Source organism: Puntigrus tetrazona, chromosome 13 (genome assembly GCF_018831695.1).
Source record: "Puntigrus tetrazona isolate hp1 chromosome 13, ASM1883169v1, whole genome shotgun sequence".
Taxonomy (NCBI): Eukaryota; Metazoa; Chordata; class Actinopteri; order Cypriniformes; family Cyprinidae; genus Puntigrus; species Puntigrus tetrazona.
The window spans coordinates 11,632,398-11,654,228 of NC_056711.1; the positions used below are offsets into that span (position 1 = coordinate 11,632,398).

A 21,831-nucleotide genomic window follows, 5' to 3' on the forward strand; every position below is an offset into this window, starting at 1 on the left:
GTGCGTGTGTGCTTTCTGTCTAAAGCAAACCACTGTTCGACAACGAGAACATGTTTCAAAAGGCCTTTGATATGAGGAATGGTGGTAGTCATAATATGTACCACGCACTAAAATGTAATTTACTTCTGTGATGCAAAGCTGAATTTTCAGTAGCCATTAATTCGGTCTTTAGTGTCACACGATGCTTTAGAATCCTCAAAAAACATTCTTAATTATTATCAATGTTGATAACAGTTGTGCTGCTTAATATAAATTGCCATCCTGTCACCTTGCTGAATAAAAGTATTGATTTCTTTTAAAGCGTTTGTTGAAATTTTTGTGCTGCTTAATATCTTTCTGGAAAACATGATTAATGTCTTCAGGATTCTTTGATAAAAAGAAAGCTCAAAAGAACGGTATTTATTTAATTTGTAATTATTTTGCCACATTAAAAATGTTTTTACTGTCACTTTAGATCAGCGTAATGCATTCTTGCTGAGTAAAAGTGTTATTTAAAAAATATATATCTTACTGACCCCAAACTCCTGAAAAGCAGAGTATTTGTCTAAATCCAGCAGAGCTTTTCCTCCTGAGCTGATGCATCTTGAAAGAAGAAGAGTTTCAATCTGCACTGCAATATGTCCTAACAGCCTCTGCTTGTTTAAGATGGAGTAATCTCTTGGCATTGTTAAAATATAAATTAGAATCCATAACACAGACACTGATCCACTATATGTAATGCATTATGCCACTGTAAAAATGAAAAGATGCTAAAAGCGATGGGCCTATATGCGATTGCCCAGACTGCAGCGCTAACCTGTTGCTTATTCAAATAACGTATTTTAAAAGATAAGGGCCTGTGCTTAGAGTTTCTGCAAGAACCTTTTGGGTTCTGGTTTGCACATTTCTCTGAGAACTGCCTTAAAGTATAGCTAGAGGGTTTCCAGACGATTCTGAAGACATAGTGCCTCAAGTAGGCTACTTTAAAAAACGTATACCTGTAAAGCCACTTTGGATAAAAGCATCTGCTGAATGCAGAAATGTAGCCATTTTAAAGGTGAATGCAAAGTTGTGCTAACTTTATTTCGGTAGAGGTTAAAAAAAGAAGAATTTATCGGTTATCAAGCCTGGTTTGTGTATCTGTGTATTAGAGAACAAGCAGATAACAGAACTCTTTGTATGAGTGTCACTCCTTATCTTTCTCTCTCTCTCTCTCTCTCTCTCTCTCTCTCTCTCTCTTTCTCTCTCAGTCGTTCAGGGATAGCGGTGTCAGGCGTTACATTATGTGTGCAATCCTTATTATTCAGCTCGTGCGCGCTCCATCCCGGGCTCGCGCCTTGACGTGACGCACAGTGTCGTTTCGCCGCTGAAGTTACGGAGCGCGAGCAAAAGTCTCCTGACTTTATTTCCGCAATAACTACCCCGCCTAAATGTCTCCTTTTGTTTTTATTGATGTTTGAAAACAGTTTAACAATGTGAAATGGCGGTTATTTAAAGGATTGCTGGACGACACAACCTCCCTTACAAAGTCCATGTTTTTAAAAGTCATTATTTATTGACAAGAGTCTTGGAATGATATCAAAGGCCATGTATTATTCACTGGGTGACTTAGTAGAAAAATATTCCCTATGTCGAGGTTACAGTATGTCCGGGTGTATGAAATATTTACGGGACTCTGAATATTTCAGCACCGCCTCTCATTCAAATGGTTTTCCCCAAATCTCGTCTCCATGGCGCGTACGCATGGGGTCGCGAATCTTTTGTTTTTAGTTATTTTAATGGTCGGCGTTAAAAAAACTGTAATGAGGTGGATTAAACTGACCCTTTAATCGTATTACTGTGTCTACCTCTCATTATGGCCAACTGTCACGCCATTACTGTATGGCGTTAACTTGCTCGAGCCTATGGATAATTGATTAACGCTGTTGCCAAACACTCTTAAGATCCTCCGCCTAGATTAAAATAGGCTGGATACCTTTGTGCGGTCTATTTCTGACAAGCTGACTTTCTAATGTGACTGTGTTCAATCGCTTTACAAGTTATTGCGTGAAGAGAAAGTTATTATATACTAATAACGTTTTGTTCATATAATTTGTTTAGGATGCCAGTTTAAACACATTACACCCATGCATATTTTTATTGGTAGAAAAAGTGTATCATAATCCTACGGGCTTTCTGATTCCGAGGCGCATCGTGACAGCAGCTCCTTGTTGCTGAGACAAAAGAAGAAGTAGTTCCTAAACCTGACTGGATCCTCCTTTATGTACAACATTCAAAAAGCACTTTTAGCTGAACTTGTGTATCTGTAAAAAAAATAAAATAATATCAGACCCTTCCGTCAGACTGAACATTACCTTGGAAACGAGGCATGTCTTAATGGTACTGGACACCTCCAACAAGACGAACTGCCTGATTTTGGGAGGACAGGTGTACTGAAACTGATTTCCTGGATAGCCTATCCATATTACATACGCATCATTTGCAATGTTTGGGTTGACGTTGTGAGTTAGTCCTGCACCACAAGATGTGTTAACCATGGTGCCAATTCATCTTGATAGGTATTTCATGCGCGACAACATGTGCTACCCGCATTTCAGCACATTGTGTCTGCATCCTCAGTTTTTTTCTTCCTGACGAAATGTGCACGTTGTAATTTTTGACAGTTTATGGCCCACCGGTAGATCAATTTATTTATTTGTGTGGAACAGCAGGCTATTGCATGTCGCATAGCATTTTCTTTCTTTCTTTTTTTTAATTAGAGCATTTTCTTGATTAAAATATTTTTTTTAAATTCTAATTATACAGCGATCACGTGATTTCCGAGGTCCTAAACACGGAAACGTCACATAAAGCTTCATTCGGAAGCACGTTTTCAAAGTCTAAATCATTTGGAGGCATGGTTTTCTAAATCGTGTTTGTATTATTATTATTTTTTTTACTTTTTTTTTACTTTTGAATAGGCAATCATTTGTAATTATGTATGCTGCATATGCTTTTGATGGAAAGTCTCACTAATGCCTTTCAGTGCGTTCTGTATTTTAACAGACACTCTTTCCTATCGTTTTATCGACGACTCAGAGGGGGTTGCTTCCAGATTTCTTGCAAATGACAACATTACATTCAGCGTCTCTGAGCACAAACGTAAAGGTCAAAATGACGCTTTGACGTTTTCAGTGAAAGGCGCTGTTGCGCGCTGGGTGGTGCTGAAATCTGGTGCTGTTTCACGCGTGATTGGCAAACCTGACAGTGATTGACGTGTGTCCATGGCAACCAGGCAGCCAATCTGACAAGTCCAATAGAATATCGGCAGCAGGGGCTAAATGTTCTTTTATTTTGCTCGTCAGAAAACACCTTGCTTCCAGTTTTTATGCTCACACTCAATCAAAGAAGAGATTTTCCGTTCGGGCTGCTTGAGCCTGCCGCACGGCATCGCTCCTCAGCTCGTTTTGTGACACGGCTGTTAACTTTTGCCGTTTTCTGACAGACTCGTTGAACAAAAAGACGGGCGAGACAGTCGAGGAGCGACACCAGACAGGGGGACCACAAGGAGAGAGATTGCAGTCTCCATGTTCCAGCTGCCCATCTTGAATTTCAGCCCCCAGCAGGTCGCGGGGGTCTGCGAGACTCTCGAGGAGAGCGGCGACGTGGAGAGGCTCGGCCGCTTCCTCTGGTCGCTCCCGGTGGCGCCGTCCGCCTGCGAAGTCCTCGGGAAGAACGAGTCTGTCCTGCGCGCGCGGGCGGTCGTGGCCTTTCACGCGGGAAACTTCCGCGAGCTCTACCACATACTCGAGAACCACAAATTCACTAAAGACTCACACGCGAAGCTGCAGGCGCTCTGGCTCGAGGCGCACTACCAGGAGGCTGAGAAACTCCGAGGGCGTCCCTTAGGACCCGTGGACAAGTACCGCGTTCGAAAGAAGTTTCCACTGCCTCGGACGATATGGGACGGCGAACAGAAAACGCACTGCTTCAAGGAGAGGACGCGGCATCTCTTGAGAGAGTGGTACCTTCAGGACCCTTACCCGAACCCGAGCAAAAAAAGAGAGCTGGCGCAGGCGACTGGACTCACACCCACACAAGTGGGCAACTGGTTTAAAAACCGGAGGCAGAGAGACCGAGCGGCAGCGGCCAAGAACAGGTACAGAGATCTCACTGAACCGCAAAAAGCGCTAAGCTTCTGCATGCGTCTTTCGATTTCATTATTATTATTTTATTATTATGTATACTTTCGCTATCTTTATTTATTTTTATCTCGAAAAAACATCTTTGGAGTCACGAGCATAATTAACATCCAATCAGTCTAGTTACCGGCAAAGCTCGTTTTGCTCACTTATTACCAAAATATGCGCTAATTAGTTTACATGTCTCTGCTGATGCGTGAGGTTTTATTCCGGGATGATGATATATGATTGTAAAAATACTACACAGTACAAATCATAACAAATATGAATGCTTTAGTTATGAAGCTTAAACGGATCGAATCCACAACGTGTTTTACATTCTGCAAGTCGTGGTTTGTTTTGTTGTACTGCCCAAGACAACGGTGCATATCGTCTTTATGTTTAGAATGAACAGTACTGATGTCAACGCTGTAATTTGCACGTCTAAACAGTCACTATTTGATTTAAATTCACGCAAATACCTCACATTTTTTGACAGCTTTAAGAGCACATCATCATTTACAGATTTGTGTAGTTTCCCGCACTCAAATAAAGGGTGTAAATTGTGTGTTTGGTAAATATAGCTTGTTATTTTTTCAGTGGTATAGGCATCAGAGGGATGAGGGTATTTCTTTCACATCCACTGTCTCCCCTGTAAGCTATAAAGGTCGATGTATCCTCATTGACATTTTGTCTCTTTTCACCCCTGCAGGCTACAGCAGCAGGTTCTGTCCGGTGGCTCGGTCCGATCGCTGGGGGACGATGACACCACAGTGGACCGCCTGGGGCCCGCCTCGAGCCCAGAAGTCAGTCTCTCGAGCAAGGCCGCCACCTCCGCCATCTCCATCACCTCCAGCGACAGTGAATGTGACATCTAAAGTGACAGGCTTCAAAAGAGCAAACGGGAGAACTGTAAGAGACAATCTAACAACAACGACAAAACTTTAGTGCCTGCAACCGGCCCAGAGAGAGAGAGAGAGAGAGCCTAAAATGAAGGATGGAAAAAAATGCATCACTATTTCATTTTCCATTCGTTGATGTGATCAACAAAATGCGCAGTGTTTCTCATAAGGACAGGTGGGAGTTTTCGAAAAAAATCTTCAATGTCTGAGGGCCGAACTTATTGTTGTACGTGTGCGTGCTTTATCATGAAAAGACTGAATAATGTTTTAATGTTCACTCGTCTTTTTTAATATATAAACGATGTTTATTTACTTATTTAAAATATCATCGGGCCCTAGGCCTTTTATATGTGTGCTTTTTTATTATCATTTTTGTTGTGCGTAATGCTGCGCGTCGTGAAATTTCTGGGGAAAAAAAAATAACCATGATTTAAAGAAAATAATAATAAAATCACTGTTGAAATAAGTAACTTTCGCAAATTGACGTCGGCATTTTCTGTACATTTATTCCAGTGCTCCCGGTGTAAAATTGAGACTATATTTTATTTGACGTTTATTTAATGTGTCTATCCGAAAGTTAAAAAAATATGAGAACGTTACATCCTGAAGAACAGATTCAGAACAGACGGGGATCAAATATGTTGCATGTTTTAATGCCTCTCTGCGAGCTCAATCTCTCTCACACTCGAGCAGTAATTGGCTAAAATGCTTCGCGTGGTGTAATGCGCTCTGACAGCGCGGGGTCAGCGAAAGGCCGAGGCGCTCTCCCGGATGTCAACACAACCCAAGCTGTGATCTCCTATTTAAACAGAACCTCACGGTGGCCCAGGCAAGCTGCAGAACATTCATTTCTCAAAGGTGGTTGATAAATGAAATGTTTTTCACTGTGCTATCATTTTCTCCCGCTTATTTTTAAAAACATTTAATATGTAATTCGCAGCGACTATAATTCACACGTGGCTAATCTAGTGGGTTAATACCTTGCGGCATTAAGATTTACATAAATCGACTGTGAGATTATAATAATCGCTGTTTATTTTATTTTCTAATTATTTTTGTAATTGTTTATAAATTCTATATTTAAATTTCCTTCCGGAGAACGATAGCCGGTTTTTACATCCTTTCAAATTGATTTTTTAAAGAATAATACGTGTGTGTAAATATTTGATAATATCTTAAAAGCACGGCCATGGCGTATTCTTGACGCTCAAATCTACTTTAGGTGCTTGTGCCGCAAATGAGCGAAGGAGAAGGCGCAAAAACACAGCGCCTCTGTTTCCCATCCGCCTGAAGGGCTCGCGGCGCGCACCTGGGTTTAACCCGCGCCATTCATTAACGCTCCCAATAAAAAGCACAAGCTGTATTTTTCAATCTTCTTTCAGTCCGAACAACGGCGGGGCCAAACCAAGTGTTCCTTCCTAGAAAAAGGAGAAAATGGGAGCCAAAGCAAGGGAAGGGAAAGGAGCACGGCTTTATTTAAACACTGGATAGAGAATGGTGGAAAATTTCCGTTTCTTTTGAGCGCTGGGGAGTGCAGGGTGGGACGATGAAAAAGTCTTTTTAACAGTCAATAAGGTTGTCAAATTGGTCAACGGTAATCAGCACTAATGACGAGTTGGAGAGGGCCGAGCTAACAAAGACGCACCCCGCCTTCTCCTCCCCAAAGCCTCAGCAGGAAAACTGTCTGCCCAGAGCTATACAGAAACCCTAACTTTTTTTTTTTTTCATTTATGTGAGTGAGTGTGTGGCTTTCTGGGGAATTTATTTGAGGAGTTTGCTGTCTATATATATATATATATATATATATATATATATATATATATATATATATATATATATATATATATATTCTAAAAATAATGATAACTCAAGCTGCCTAATGTTTACACCACAAATAGATTGATGCCACAAAGCGCGTGAGGATTAAGTTACCCGGAAACTGAAAACCGAATACGATTATCATTCTGCGCGTGGATGGAAATGCTCGAATGAGCCTTAAAACACACTATTTCTAAAACCAAGATTAAGTATGGGTTTGAAAAGGATGAGTATACGCATTCATTCATGTTGCTATTACTGCTGCCTGTAGGGATGATTATTTAATACATATATAGTGTATATTATAAATATATAATATATTTGTAATATATAAGTCGACTAATTTCCAGTTTGTCCAGCATTTCTGTCCGCGTCCGCTGCACTTTTTTTAATCAGAACAATACGTATAATTTATTGTTATTGTAATGTTATAGTATAATCACGGTATGGATTAATCGCTCCTACATGTAGCATATTATTCCCATTTAAGTCACACTGACGACCTCTAAACGAATAAGTACGCAAAAACGCAACTGTATAGCCCACTGTGGCTTATAGTAAATGTAGAGTGTTTGTGCGCGTTTGTCTTTGCTCATAAATACATCACTGCGCTGTATCGTCCAATGCACATTTGCTTCTCGCGTTTATATATTTATTCAGGTTTCACAACTGGATGTTTTTCTTTTAGCTGCGACCTCTGGTGGTCAAACGCGGCGTGGCACGACTCCCAGCTCAGTGGCCTTTTTATCTGGACAGATGGCAACATCACCATATTGAAACAAAGACCGCAAATCAAAAATCAAAACCGTAAAAACAAACGTGCGATGTATCCATGTATCTATTTAGCACGGTGCCATGCGCTTTCTTCCAAAGCCCCTTACAAAAAAGTAGCCTAGTTCATTATAAAAGTGCCATAATGCAAACTAATGGTTTGTGAAATACGACCTAGACCGGAGAAAGCTGTGTGCGCGGAAGAGTCTACGCTGGACTTGTTACATTTGAAAGCTGCTGTTGGCGGTATACAGTTAAACCTACAAGGAAGTCCCAGAAATCCTCACACGAATGTGTTCAGCTTTTTAAGCCTTGAAAGAGGCGCCATTCAGCACCGCGGACAGCTACACGACAAGACCGCTCTTCTCGCACACAATCAACACTTTTCCAGCCTTGCGTTTTATATATTTACTCGGACCTTTTTATAATCGTATTTTAAAGCAACCTCGCGCTCCTAAGCGATCGTAAAATCCGTTCTTAAATAAAAACCTGTCGCTCCGAACATGCATGAAGTTCTTTCTTCTGTGAAACTTTCTTCTGAACGCTTCATGATTTGGACCACACGGACAGAAGTCACATTCCCTGTGTGTGAAAATCAATGAGACATTCTGAACATCCTCTTTTGTGATCCACAGAAGCGGAGAAAACTGTTCGGCTGAAACCACACCTTTATGGCTGCGTTGTGCTATATGATAAAACGACACCAAGGCTATAAAGCACTAAATCCATTTATCCCGAGCAGCCCATTTATTCGGCCACTTTAAATCTAATTGCAGAAACTCCGAATCATAATGGAAATAGAAATTGCAAAAAAAAAAAAAAAAAAAAAAAAAAAACATTTTTGTGGAAAAGCAGATAAGTCGAAACAAAGACGGACAGGGGAAGATTAAAAACAACGTTAACCGTTCGGGATGAACAAATCATCAACATTGATTTTCGCAATTAAGTTTTTTCCACGTCACGCGAAGTTGCTGAACGTTTCATTATTGTAAACGAGTCATCTGAACTTCTTAATGGCAAAACTGTAAGTTTGACTGTCTGTTTCTGTACTGATCTTTACAGGTGAATCAATGGTCAGAGTGTGTTGTCGTCTATAGTACTTTGTCACGATTCAAAACTCCATTTCGACAACGGCCTCCTAACAATGGCCGGCCTAAGAGAAAATGAACGCGAATGCGAAATTCATGTGCAATGATCGAGCCAATTATTACAGATAATTACCTACGTATTGTTTTGACAGATGCTTCGCGGTTTGAAAAAAAAAATGTAGTGGACGAATAACGCCGCGTAAGGGCGGTCGGGAGAAAACTAGCGTGAGCGTTATTGAAAAGCAATAGTGAGCCAGTAATTGTGCGCGTAGCTTTTGCAGCTTTAGTCTCTTGACAGCTTCTCGATACACTGCCGTCTCCTTGCTCTTCAATTAGCGTGTCGATGTACTGCGGGAACAGTCCGTCTGGATCAAACCAGTGAAACGGGACTCAAAAACTTCCCAGGCCACGTGATGACCCTCGTCCGGTTACATCTGCGAGTTCTCTGAAGTAACCGTAAGTACGTATAATGTAGCTAAACGTTATACACTGCCAAATGAAGCAACGCCAGAATGCTTCTCGTTTTGTATTTAACGCGTAAATATGTTCAGTGGATGCATAGCCCGATCTAGGTTTACAATAGGTGAAAAGGAGTTAGGCGAAAGGCCTAGCGTAGCTGCTACTTGTATATACGCGCATGCTAATATTGGATTGGATGCTTTGTTTAAGGGGAATTGAAGATAAGCGCTATAGACATAGAGTGAAATGAAAACAGATTAGTTAGCGGAATTAAACATAAGCATAAACATAAAGATAAGAGTGCATTGACAAGTGTAATGTTTTAATAATGCAATAACTCGTTTCAGTCGCTAGGGGGAGACAAACACCTTCCTTTTTGCTTTTTGTTAAACGCTCTTCTTGATAGTACTTCATATCTATCCAGTCTACGGTTCACTATCCAACATCACCACTTTCATGCTTGTCCATTAACGAACTTATACGCATACAGCATTTACAGAAATTTGTGCAACTGCTCTGTAATTGTTTGCATTATCTAAGGTGTTTCTCTTGAACGTCTTGTTGTTTTTTATTGCCGCTACGCATGGAATTATCATTAATAATACTCCTACGACTCCATTAGTCTCTTGATTTTAGTATTTTATAGATTAACTTATTTTACTTTTAAACATACAACATGTAGTTTTCTGTGAAGTATAGAAACAAATGTCCTTGCTTGTGTTTTGTGGTGCCTAACATTACCACCAGAGGGCAGCAGAGACACTGCGGTAAATAACCCTGCAGCCACAGTAATTATGATTCTTTCCAGCTTCTGCTAATGAGATAATGAGTCAAGACCACAGAGTCAATGTGTTAGCTAAACAAAGTGTACAAGGCATGTGTGATGGTCAAATAAGAGAAGAGTGTGTGAATTCTCTTAAATCCCCTGCCGTTTTATCAGGAATATAGATCAGTCTGCTCTGGACATCTCTTCATTGAGATTTCACACGTTAAATACATTCACTGATACGCAATGGATCTTTAAGTTAAATAACTAGCTACGTAAATTAATTACAGAAACGTCTACATAGCTAAAGAATATGAGAAAGATGAGAGAAGAGAGGGAAACTTTTGTAATGCCTGTTGGGAAACAGTGTTGTGTAGTCCGTCCAGTTCTCCCGCTGATATCTGGACTTTACCGGAATTCCATAATCAATGTGAATCTAGATCACTGTGATCCAGAGAGACAAAAATTGCCACTGGAATGTCAGCCAGCAGCAGCACGCCAGAGAAACCTGGATTAGACTACAAGATGAGGGTGTGTGTGTGTGTGTGTGTCTAAGGTTTTGGACTATATCACACTGATCTCATTGTAGTAATTATACCCCAAAAAGAGAATGCTCCAAGTCCCAATGAAAAACAGGAAGCTATCATATTTCTGTTTTCATTTCCTGAGTTTTTTTTTTCTTTAATGGAGCCATCTAGAGTTTTATCCTGTTCTTTCTCTCGCTCTCTTGGGAGTGAAACTTTGGCTTAATGCTTCCAAGCCTGAAAGAGCTGCCAAAATTAATTTTTTTTTTTTCTTCGTTTCGACAGGGACCTCTTTATCTATTTAATGCAAAGATGCTATAAATAACAGATATTCATTTTAAAATATATACTTTTTTGGTAACACCATTAAATGTATGTATGTATTGTTATAGTTGTTTTTATAAAATATTTCGTATTTATTTAACGAAAAAAAAATAGATAATTAAATAGAACGTACAAATAGTAATGTTATCTAGTAATGTTATCGCGTTATCTTATCTCTGAGTGTGTGTGTGTGTGTGTGTGTGTGTGTGTGTGTGTCCTACTATACTGTAAGTGAGAAATGGCTGCTTCAGTTTCAGTGACCTTCAGAAAAGTGGATTTCAAAACTGATGTATCGCCCATATCCCTTTCCCACAAACACATGTTAGTCTTTGTCGGGGGTCTGGCTGGTTGAAGTGTTGTCAGGTCCATGCATCATTGGTAACTGAATCCCCCTCTTTTAGCTCTCTTGAGACTCACTTTAAAAGCTCCTTCGGTGCGCCCACCCCCTCCCCCCAAAACCCATTTAAGGGTCAGTTTCCTTGAGAGTTCTGGATGAGTGACTACCTGTGCAGGTGAAGCTATCTGACAAACAGATCCTGTTGTGTGAGATTGACTGTCACACATCGTACAGGTGGCGAACCTGAAAGTATTTCCTGGCGTTTCGTCTGCGTCAGAGAATGGAAGCGGCACCAATCTAATCTATATACTATATGCAGTTGCATATTTATTCACGCATTTTACCTTACAGGCCATGAATGCACAGAACATTCGCTTTTTAAAATTTTTTACCTTAAATGTTTTGACATTAACCGATCGTTTCAGATTTACTGTGTAAATTGTGGTCCCTAAAGAAAGTCCAGGGTGAAAGCATAAACAAAAAGGCATTTGATGATGACACTTTGTCTGGGGTTGGATTATCACGAAAAATGAAAAGTCTGATTCATAGCTATTTTAAACTTTTACTCAGTTATCAAACTATGTCGTCGAATCGGTCGGGGAAAACAGAGTGGGCCACATCACCAGCACAGAAATGAAAAGAAACCTTTTTTTTTTTTTATTTGGATTTCTCAATTTCCACCAATATGAGCATAGCAGATGTAAGGAATGTTTATATGTGCAAAATATAATTAGACTGTTGATTAAAACCGCAGCTGACATTCATGCCCAGCATTGGCCTTATTGGTGGAAGAATTCTGGGTTCCTCAGTTTAAGTCTCGAGAAGATATTTATTCCCAATATGAAAAATATTTAGAATATTTCCTGTTTATGTTTTGTCAAAAGTGACAATGAATATTGAATGTTTTTAAATCTAGATAGACAGACAGATAGACAGATAGATAGATAGATAGATAGATAGATAGATAGATAGATAGATAGATAGATAGATAGATAGATAGATTTCTGTTGTGCAACACCCCGTGGCTCGAGGCTGGTAGGGTGTCCCTCCTCATTCCTGCAATCAAGCCCCTCTAAACCCGGAGAATGGTTTTAATTAGGGCCCGGAAACCCTCTGCGCTCTCTGCTCAAAACCATTTACACTGACACGAGACTATCGACGTAAAAAGACACAGAATAATTCACATTGCGCATTGTTCCAGAAATGTTGTTTTTCGTATCGTCCGATTCCTTCCTCGCGGTTAAAAATGTCAACAAACGCGCGACAAATTCGATTTTTAATCTTTAGTTTTTCCATTTGTTTTTTTTTTTTTTTTTTTTTTTACTAAAAAAAGACGATTAAGCTCACTATCGTTTCAATTGTTTTGTAGAGGTTTTTGTTTTGGGTGGAGGGTCTTTAGAGCTTCTCTTGCGTGTCGTGTCAGTTTCCAGTGGCCCAGAACTGACAGAACAAACAGAAAAATGAGCAATACTCCCTTTTTCTCCCTCTGTCTCCATTCTGTTTTTTTTTTATTAAAGCGTAATGAACTAAGAAATGTTTAGAAAACGTAATGTTACAAAGCTTAAAGTGACTCAGTGTGCCCGTGTTTCTTTTTTGTTTGTTGTTGTTTTTTTTTTGTTACCTTTTTTAATTTTAGTTTTCCTGAATAACGGTCAAAGAGTCAGCCTGGCGCCTCTTGGCGTCTCTCTGTCCTCTCTGCAAAAGGGCCAATTTTTCTTGTTGATGTTTCTGTCGTTCTCATTTTTCACGCGCTCATGCCCTCTTCCGGCTTGGATGTGTCACGTGGATTGACATATTTTTATTATTTTGAGCCTTCGTGTTTATTTATTGTAGTCTCCTGATTTTCTTTATTTTGATTAACAGGCTTTTCCGAGTCAAAGACAAATGCTCAAAACGTTGACTTGACTTAAAACGTGGACGATGTGTGATATAAAAAAAAAAATAAAAAAAAATTGGAGAGCCTCTGTTTTCAAAACTACAAATACAACGTAGTGTTATATTTAAACTAAATAAAAAAAGAACGAAACAAAGTTTCCACATCCACAGAGTTTAGTTTAAGATGTCCGAAGCCAATGATTTCTCATTAAAATCCCTGCTATTCGTACTGTCCAATACAGAACAATTTCTATAAATTAATCTTTGAGTAAAACATCATAAATTATTAAAGGTTTATGTATCCAACAGTACTGCGAATTTCCTTAAATATTGGCCTTACTGTTTTTTTTTTTACAAATTTTACGCACTTGTCCAGTATACTTAAAATTCCCAAAACTCAGAGAAACTTTTTTGATTTTCTCCCATTTTCCCAATCGTTTGCAAAAGAGTAGTTTATTTTAGCAAACGTCCTGTGCGTCATGAGAATATACGGTAACGCCGTAAATATTGGTTATTTATGGTTTTAAGTCTTGTCGCTTAAATTACGAACGAGACGTCCTAAGATCCTAAATCCACAAGGCTGGATGTTAGAGATCCCAACAGTGAATCCTGGATCTGATGCGGATGTCCTTGCATGCTGTGCACCGAGTGCTGCGCACCGAGGCCGGGCATTGGGTACGCGGGAGCCCCGGGATTGTTCATGTTTCCCTGCAGCAGAAGCACGGAGCTGTGCTCGGGGCTCTGCGGCGGAGAGAACTCATCCTCTGAGCTGGACATGAGCGACTTGACTCCGTCGAGCGGAGACCGCTGGCTCTGCTTACCTCCAACGCCGTTGTTCTCGCTGTTTTCTCTGTTGGGCGAATATTACATTATTAACGCATTGTATTGATGTTACAGGCCTACGCAGAAGCCTGTTAGAAAGTGATAGATTTTAATATGCATGTCGGAGTTTCAAAATAGTTCAGTTTTTAAATGATTATTATCCCACGCAGCTATACGTAAAAACGAATGCTCGGGGTTTGCCTTGTTTTTAACAAAAGGCTAAAAAAAAAAAATTCTAAGTCTGTATGTCAACATGACTGAAAAGATAACTGTCATCACAGATTTACGACAGGATTTTAGACAATAGAATTCAAAGTAGCCTTAGCCATTAGACATATTTATATGAACACTAATATTTTAACATCTTAACATTAACATTTTAACAATACAGGCCTAAATAAATTATCGATGCAATAAGATTTTTTTTCGGTCTTCTGCTCTTGTTTCGTTCTTTAAAATAAAAAGAGACCTCTTTTAAAAACCTAACTTTTATTTATGAAAATAAAAATGTCCAGGCAACGTATCAAGTATTAAATATAGACTACAAATTATACATTTAGACAGTGTAACTTGATGTTGGTTTAGATTCGTGTTTACAGTTAAATTTGAGTGTCAGTAGGCCATTATATTTCTGACATAACGATACATTCTTCAAACACGCTATTGTTGTACTCTCTGTAAGTGACTGCAATAATCAACGCTATATATATATTTATTTTTTTTATTGAAAACGTTTATTTCACACACCTACGTTCACGGTAGGCCTATAGGCCACCTGTATATTTGTGTGTGTATTTATTTTTGCAGTTCTATCTCACCTCTCTTTAGCCTCAGCTGCCCGGTCTCTCTGCCTCCTGTTTTTAAACCAGTTGCTGACCTGTGTGGTGGTCAGTCCCGTTGCCTCCGCCAGCTCCCGCTTCTCCCGCGGAGACGGATAGGGGTTGTGCGTGTACCATTCACGCAGCACGCCCCGAGACTTCTCCTTGAAGCAGTAGCTAGTCTCCTCGCCGTCCCAGATCGTACGGGGCAAAGGAAATTTCCTGCGCACGCGGTATTTGCCCACAGCGCCTAGCGGGCGGCCCCGTAACTTTTCCGCCTCCACGTAGTGCGCCTTCAGCCACAGCTGCTGCAGCTTCGGGTGGTTGTGCGCGGAGAACTGGTGGCTCTCCAGGATCTTGTAGAGCTCGCGGAAGTTCCCCCGGTGGAAGGCCACCACGGCCTTCGCTTTCAGCACGGATTCGTTCTTGTGGAGGTGGTCGCAGGCCGGCAGGGACCAAAGGAAACGTCCGAGCCTCTCCAGGTTTCCACCCTGCTGCAGCACCTCGCAGACGCACGCGACCTGCTCCTGCGTAAAACCGAAAGAGGGCAAGATTGACATCGCGGCCCGGTGCAATCCACCACGCAGTAACCTCCTATCCCGAGGCTCTGTGTGTATTCCTCTCAAATGGCTTCTCAGGCAAAAATCCCCGTGCCACGTTTATCTCTTGATGCTCCAATTTCGATAACAGCCTGCTGTCCGGTTGTGTGGCACCGCTGTCACCCGTCGGGGTTGCACACGTGAGATTCGGGTGCGGATTGTACTGTATGACTGAGAAACCCAGCGCAGCGTCATTCCGTGATTAGCGCGCCCCGGTCTGTTCTGAAACCGGCCAGCAGAGCAGAACTGCATCTACAGATCCGTTCCGTTTCCTCCCCGGAGGGCGGACGTCAAGGCCTGAAACTGGAGACCTTGAACACACACACACACACACACTCACGCACATACTCACTCACACTGCAGTTGATAGCCTACTAATCAATTATTAAATGATCCCAAGCACCTCCACAACCTTGCATACAGGATATACGTCTTCCGTTTTTCTCAATATCGCATATTTAGATCAACTACTTCAAGCTATATTTTTGGTACTTCTGCTTTTAATTAAAGACATTCTAAATGAATAGGTGTTCTGCAATTAATCACGATGACCACTGTGCGCTCCTAATTAAGTGGTATTTTCACAGCTTGTTAATTTGGCGCGTTTAGGTTATTTAGGTGATGCATGAATAATTCAGCTACACAACTTTTAAATTAAGTAATAATTGTTAGACTTCGTTTTACTAATTAAAAATTACACAACAATACCTATAATAATTCATACATCATACATTTGCCAATACATGCCATACTTCTGCCATTTGAACTAACTTGAACCGGCCTGAATCTAATGATACCCGAATCGGACTTCATTTCAGTTATCTGATAGTTACCATAGCTACTGTAGATAGCTAATAGTTATAAATTGTTTTTGTCTATATTATACAGCCAAGGCCTACCTTCTTAAGAATATTTTAAAAAATAATCAAAAAGTAAGAAATATCAAGAACTACTTTAATCTCTAAGAACCATAACTGTTGTTAGGATTATTTATTGCTGAACAATACTGAATTACCTTCATTTTAGAAGCGTATGCATTGTTTTAAGTTGAATAAACAACTGAATAAGTTCATCTTGTTGAAAACGCCCCTCCGTTGGAGCATTCGGTCCGTGTGGTTTTGTAAGCTGGGTCTGAAACACTAAACCGATCCATTAGCGAATAACTTGTGAGCTTGACGAGCTCTTAGTCTCTAGGTCACAGCTCTTTATCTCTGAAGATATCCGTAACACGACACCGGGAAATCCAGCTGGCCCGCCTGAGGATATTTTATTTTTTGGAAAAAATATACCCCTAATTTTTCCCTCTCCGTTTTAGGACGGCGCGAGGAATCCAGGTCTTGAATATTCCCTAATGCTAATTAATATCTGTGTAATCTTTAATTGTCCTCTCGACACCTGTGAAAACAATCAATCGTGTTCTGTCAGGGGCCGTTTATCGGCGCCCCTCTCTTTTTCTTAATGGTTTATTAATGCCATTCAACAAATATGGTTTACTCAGCGAGCAGATGTTAAGTGCGTTTTAAAATAATCGACTTAATCTGCACATTTTGCCAGTCAGAATTGTTATTAATCTGTACATCTGTACATCAAACTCAAATGTACATGTAGCCAATTGCATCTTATGTGGTATTTTTATAAAGTAACATCTAAATTAAAAAAACAATAGCCTATACGGTTTAGTAGTATTAATTGCTTTTATAATTGCACAGTGTAATGTAAACTGCGACCCGTTTACGTATTAAGTTCTACTTCTAGCCCTTTGAACGCACAAATTAATTCTAATATTTTGAACAAATTCGCGCTTAAAACTATCTCTTACTGTCCTAAACGGTTGATGGGCCGATGGCATCTCAAGTTACGGTAGTATGTTCAGCACAATGCACCCCCTCCGTCCCACACCAGAGCTTCTACCAGCCCCCAGCACGGCGGCGTGCCCGCTCTCAGATCATGATCATTTCAAGATGTTCAGGACCAACAGAAGCGCGCGCGCTCGCACACGTTACCGGTGGGCTCTACTGTGATGATACGTGGAGAAGGACGCACGCACGCGCGCGCGCGCGCACACTCACACACACACCATCCTAATAAGAGCAACATAAATGTCACCGTATTTCATGTTTAGTAGTCCGCGCTCCACCACTGTGAAGGTGTAAACTGTTTTCTTTTCACTGAGTGTGTGTTTATGAGTTTTCTGTGAGGTGTAAATAAAAGACTAAGCGGAGGGGAATCCACCGCTAATTAGAAGTCGTTGCAGCCGAGAGAGAAAAACCGTCGCGCCTTCCAGCTTTAGCTTTAAAATAACATCGACTAATGGAGCTTTCGCTTTCATTTTAATTCGTTTTAAACGGCAACATTTTTCAGCAGGATCTGGATTGCTGAATGCATTTCAAACATAATTCGGCTGCATTGGTTTTGTTTCCACGGCCGTATTTAGACGCAGAGGCGACTTTTGGCTTGTAATTAGATGCCAACAAAGTCATGCTTACTATATGCCTTGCTTTAACGTCAAAATTTAGATTATAGTTTATTCTTATTATTTTTTTTGCATAAACTGAGCTGGGATTGTGTGAATAGTTGCTTTTGATTGCAAAATATGCGAAAACAACAACGCAGCCTATATCTTAATCGAATTTTTTATTATATTTGAAAACACTTAAATGGAAAACCTCACATAAATCTATTCAATTGAATTTTTAAGACACATGCACAACCTGCAATGATAATTTCAGTGCACTTCTTTGCACTTTGATTTTAATTACTCAAAGTTAATCTGAAACTCTGCTAATTTAAATTAGAGCATAAAGTACGCAAATAAGATTGGAAACAAAAATAATATTGCAATGATAACATTTCACAGTGCACTACAAGCAGTCTCCGTTGTATTAACATAATTCATTGAGTAATTAAAGGATTCTAAAAAGCTATCAGGAGATGGGAAATTACATATTTCAAACTAAATAAGAAATATTTTTGGTGTAATTAAAAATTGACATTAATATATCATAATGCTATAATGATATCATAATTAAAGTATTAATAACAGTAATAATACTAATAATTCACATTCAGCAAATACTTTATAATTGTATCATATAGTATTTAAAAAGGATCAATAACAATCATTTTCTCTCTCTCATATCTATCTAGAGCATAATCCAAACTTGTCTGCACACTCCAAGTGTCATATTTTTATACTACAGGAAGAGGGCGCCAGTCAGTGTCGTCTTATCTGTATTTTTCCACAAACTGACAAACAATCATTCTCACCCTCTGTAAAATAGCATCTATTTCATACTCTTGTTTTGTTCAAGTTTTGTAATTCTGTCTTGTTATTATCTTCTTTTTTGCAGCAGATGTTGTTTCAGATCAGAATCTGGATGATAAGATGATAAAATGCCATTGAATAAATTGAAGAGCAATGTCTGTCCTGCGCTCTTAATAAGTGGTGTGTGTGGCCTGTAAGAAGCAGTAATGAAAAAAACAGTTGTGCTCTCTCGCTCTGTGGTCCAATTTCACCGGGGGGCATAGATTAACCCCAAGTGTGTGTGTGTGTAAGTGTGTGTTACACTGAAATCATTACGTATTCTCTTAATTTCAAGAACCCGTGCCATTCAACTACACACGCTTTTAGCTGATGTCATATGTTACACTTTCACATATTTCTTTCAATTATAGTACTCCAGACTAACCCTACCTCTAAAATAAATGCTTTTGAACTGTTATACAACTGATTCTGCATCTGTTGGTCAAAACAAAGTGTTTAGCCATTTCTGAAAAGTACAAGTGGCCTATAACTGCACAAAACCTGTGCTTTGTGCATGACAAATCTGTACCTCTCCTTCTCTTTTTCTTAGCAGGCATACCAAAGAAATTATGTAAGACCGCAGAGGTCAAAGTTCAGTCAAGATGAATGACAGCCTCATATCCCAGAAGGCAAAGATTGAAAATGTGATCATAAATGTTATTATTTATGTTATTTATGTTATTTATGGTATGTTAGAATTCAAGTTCAACTTAAGTTGAACTTATCTGTTCAGTGCAAACTTTAGACTTTAAACCGAGGTAATGGTTTTCACATTTGTCAGCAAGTATATCTGACACTCTGCGTTTACGTTTGACATTCACACTTACACATCTCATGCAGTATGTCTGGTTCAAATACATCATCAAAACCTTACCAGTGAACGAAACACACACACACACACACACACACACACACACACAGGTATGAAACACAGCTGAGGAGCAGCGTGTGCCCTTTGACCTCTCATTAGTGGGGGCGTGGGGGGAGGTTCAGGTTACAAATCCAGCTCTGTTTTCTATTCAGGGTTAAGTCCCCCTCCTTTCAAACCCCCAAAGGTGAGAGGTCTTAGTTTTTAATAAGGCTCAGTTTGAGAGGTTCATATTTTTTTATTACCGCTTCTTATTGTTGCTCAGTGTGAGGTATGTTTGAGTGGTTTCAATCATCATCACGTTTTTTTATTTGCAGATTATTAATGACAAAATGACATAAAACCATTGCGCGGGGTCAAAATCAGCACATGTTATACATTTTAACAGACACTCTTCTCTTTCAAAGCGTTAATTTTTTCGAGCCGGTGTCATCTGATACCTGGTTGTCTCTCATGGCAACCGGGTCACCTAGGCTGTTTGGGAACAGGTGACAATGCTCTTATTTCCTTTTCTCTCTCTTCTATTGTCCTGTCCTGCTTTTCCCTACTTGGTGTCATGAATTACATTGCGAAACGACTTCCAGCAATATTGCTGAGATGATGGTATAATCGGGCATCCAAACTAGTTCTCTCAGCTAAGATTCAGAGAAAAGCTTTGGCAACTGATACTGCTTGGCTGGTTAGCTTAAGTTTTTGTGGTCTTAAAAGAGAAATAGTTCAGTCAGAAATGAGAGTTCGCTGAAATGTACTCACCCTCAGGCCGTCCAAAATGTCAATGAGAACAGAGAACAGATTTGGAGAAATTTTGCACTTCATCACTTGCTCACCAATGGATCCTCTGCAGTGAATGGGTGCCGGCAGAATGCTCCAAACAGTGAATAAAGACCACACAATAATTCACAAATAATCGGTTATTTAACTTTTATGATGCGAAAAGCAGTTTGTTTGTAATAAGTAAATCCATCATTAACCGAAAACCATTTCTTTCAACTAAAACAAATCCTGTATTCTTAGTGAAAAAGCCATCTTGTCTGAATCAGGAGAGAAATATGCACAGATCAAGCACCATTTACAAGTGAAAACAAATATGTCAGTGGATTTTGATGTGACAGGAGATTGAGGCTTTCCACTGTAAGAGGTGTTTTTATGGACGGGTATTTTGACTATAAGCAATTATTTCAAATTAAAACGTCTTCATGATGGATTGTTTCTTATAAATGCATGATGGCAAGGAGGATTTAGTGAATTTGGGCCAGAATATAGAAATGGGATCCTATACATTTAGACACACCTAAATCAGCCTTGTTTCTTTTTGTTGCAATGCTTGCTGCTGCACAATGGTGCCCCATAGTTGTGTCTAGCGTTTCAACATTTTTCATGTGTACATGTTATAATGGGATTCTTTCATTTACATGAAATCTATTCATTTGTTTGCCTCTCTGTGCCCGCACGCTGAGTTTAGATGCAGCTATATTCTCAATAAACCAGTTGTCATTGATATATTTCGCTGTTTTTGTTGTCGGAAGAATGTGAAATAATGACCCATTAAGACTACATAACCAGCTCAACCTTCCAAGATGTTAATCCTAATTTACAATCAAATAGGCTACACGTAAGATTAAGACAATAGCTGTGCTGTTATTTCTGCAAAACTTGCAATTAGTGAAGCAGCATATCTGTGTTTTAACTGAAAGAGCGGCTCGCTGAACAGAGCAGACGCAGAGAGAGAGAGAGAGAGAGAGAAAGGAAGACCTCGCGCTTGTGCGGCAGTCAGCTTCAGAGGCATAATATTTTCATTTGCTACAACAGGATACAGAAGAAGCACGTTCAACTCGGACACGCAGGCGGTTGTCGTGGTGATAAACACAGTGCACAGCAACCGTTAGCGTGTCGGCGCTTAATGGGCATCTCGCATATGAACAGTATTTTAGGGGCCCCTTGACTTTTGTGGGCCCAAGGCAGTCGCTTACCTTTGCCTAATGGCTAAGTCCAGCCCTGCTTGATGTACTGGAATCATGTAAATAACTCTTGGAATATCGTAATGTTGCTATCTACTCTTTGAACTATCTGACGGACCCCATTCGCTGCAGAGGATCTTTTGGTGAACAGTTATTGTTAATGCTAAATTTCTCCAAATCTGTTCCGATGGAGAAATAAGCTACATTTGAGATTCACACATTGCCATCTGTAACAGTCATTTACAAATGAGAGAGAATTTCTCTGTCTGTTTCTCTACCTCCTTCTGGACCCCCCTAACAGGAGACGGCAGGGCCTCCAGAAATCGCCCTCCTGTTTATTTGAATTTAGAGTCTGAGACAAGAGCAGCTTGCTAACAAGCTCCAGACCACCAGGCATGTGCAAACGATCACCGCTGATTTTCCAGCACCCGGCCTGGCCTTTCTGTATCAGGTCTCTGC

The 21,831-nt window shown here is 40.0% G+C and overlaps 2 protein-coding genes across 2 annotated transcripts; one reads left to right on the top strand and one right to left on the bottom strand.

Annotated features, from left to right (window-relative positions):
* Positions 1–3,257: 3,257 nt before the first annotated feature.
* six6a (SIX homeobox 6a) lies at positions 3,258–5,486 on the top strand. The gene is made up of 2 exons (XM_043255914.1): positions 3,258–4,117; positions 4,852–5,486. The coding sequence occupies exons 1-2, from the start codon at positions 3,546–3,548 to the stop codon at positions 5,015–5,017; spliced, it is 738 nt and encodes a 245-aa protein (XP_043111849.1). The 5' UTR covers positions 3,258–3,545; the 3' UTR covers positions 5,018–5,486.
* Positions 5,487–11,532: 6,046 nt separating this feature from the next.
* six1a (SIX homeobox 1a) lies at positions 11,533–15,529 on the bottom strand. Its single transcript, XM_043254698.1, has 2 exons — positions 14,644–15,529; positions 11,533–13,853 (listed from the first exon to the last, which is right to left on the bottom strand). Exons 1-2 carry the CDS (start codon positions 15,201–15,203, stop codon positions 13,562–13,564), a joined length of 852 nt encoding a protein of 283 aa, XP_043110633.1. The 5' UTR covers positions 15,204–15,529; the 3' UTR covers positions 11,533–13,561.
* Positions 15,530–21,831: the final 6,302 nt, after the last annotated feature.

Bases quoted from the DNA above. Each gene is read 5' to 3' on its own strand.
- six6a (XM_043255914.1), top strand. From the start codon at position 3,546: ATGTTCCAGCTGCCCATCTTGAATTTCAGCCCCCAGCAGGTCGCGGGG. The intron at 4,118-4,851 runs GTACAGAGATCT...TCACCCCTGCAG, and splicing joins GCGGCAGCGGCCAAGAACAG to GCTACAGCAGCAGGTTCTGT.
- six1a (XM_043254698.1), bottom strand. From the start codon at position 15,203: ATGTCAATCTTGCCCTCTTTCGGTTTTACGCAGGAGCAGGTCGCGTGC. The intron at 13,854-14,643 runs GTGAGATAGAAC...TTCGCCCAACAG, and splicing joins GCAGCTGAGGCTAAAGAGAG to AGAAAACAGCGAGAACAACG.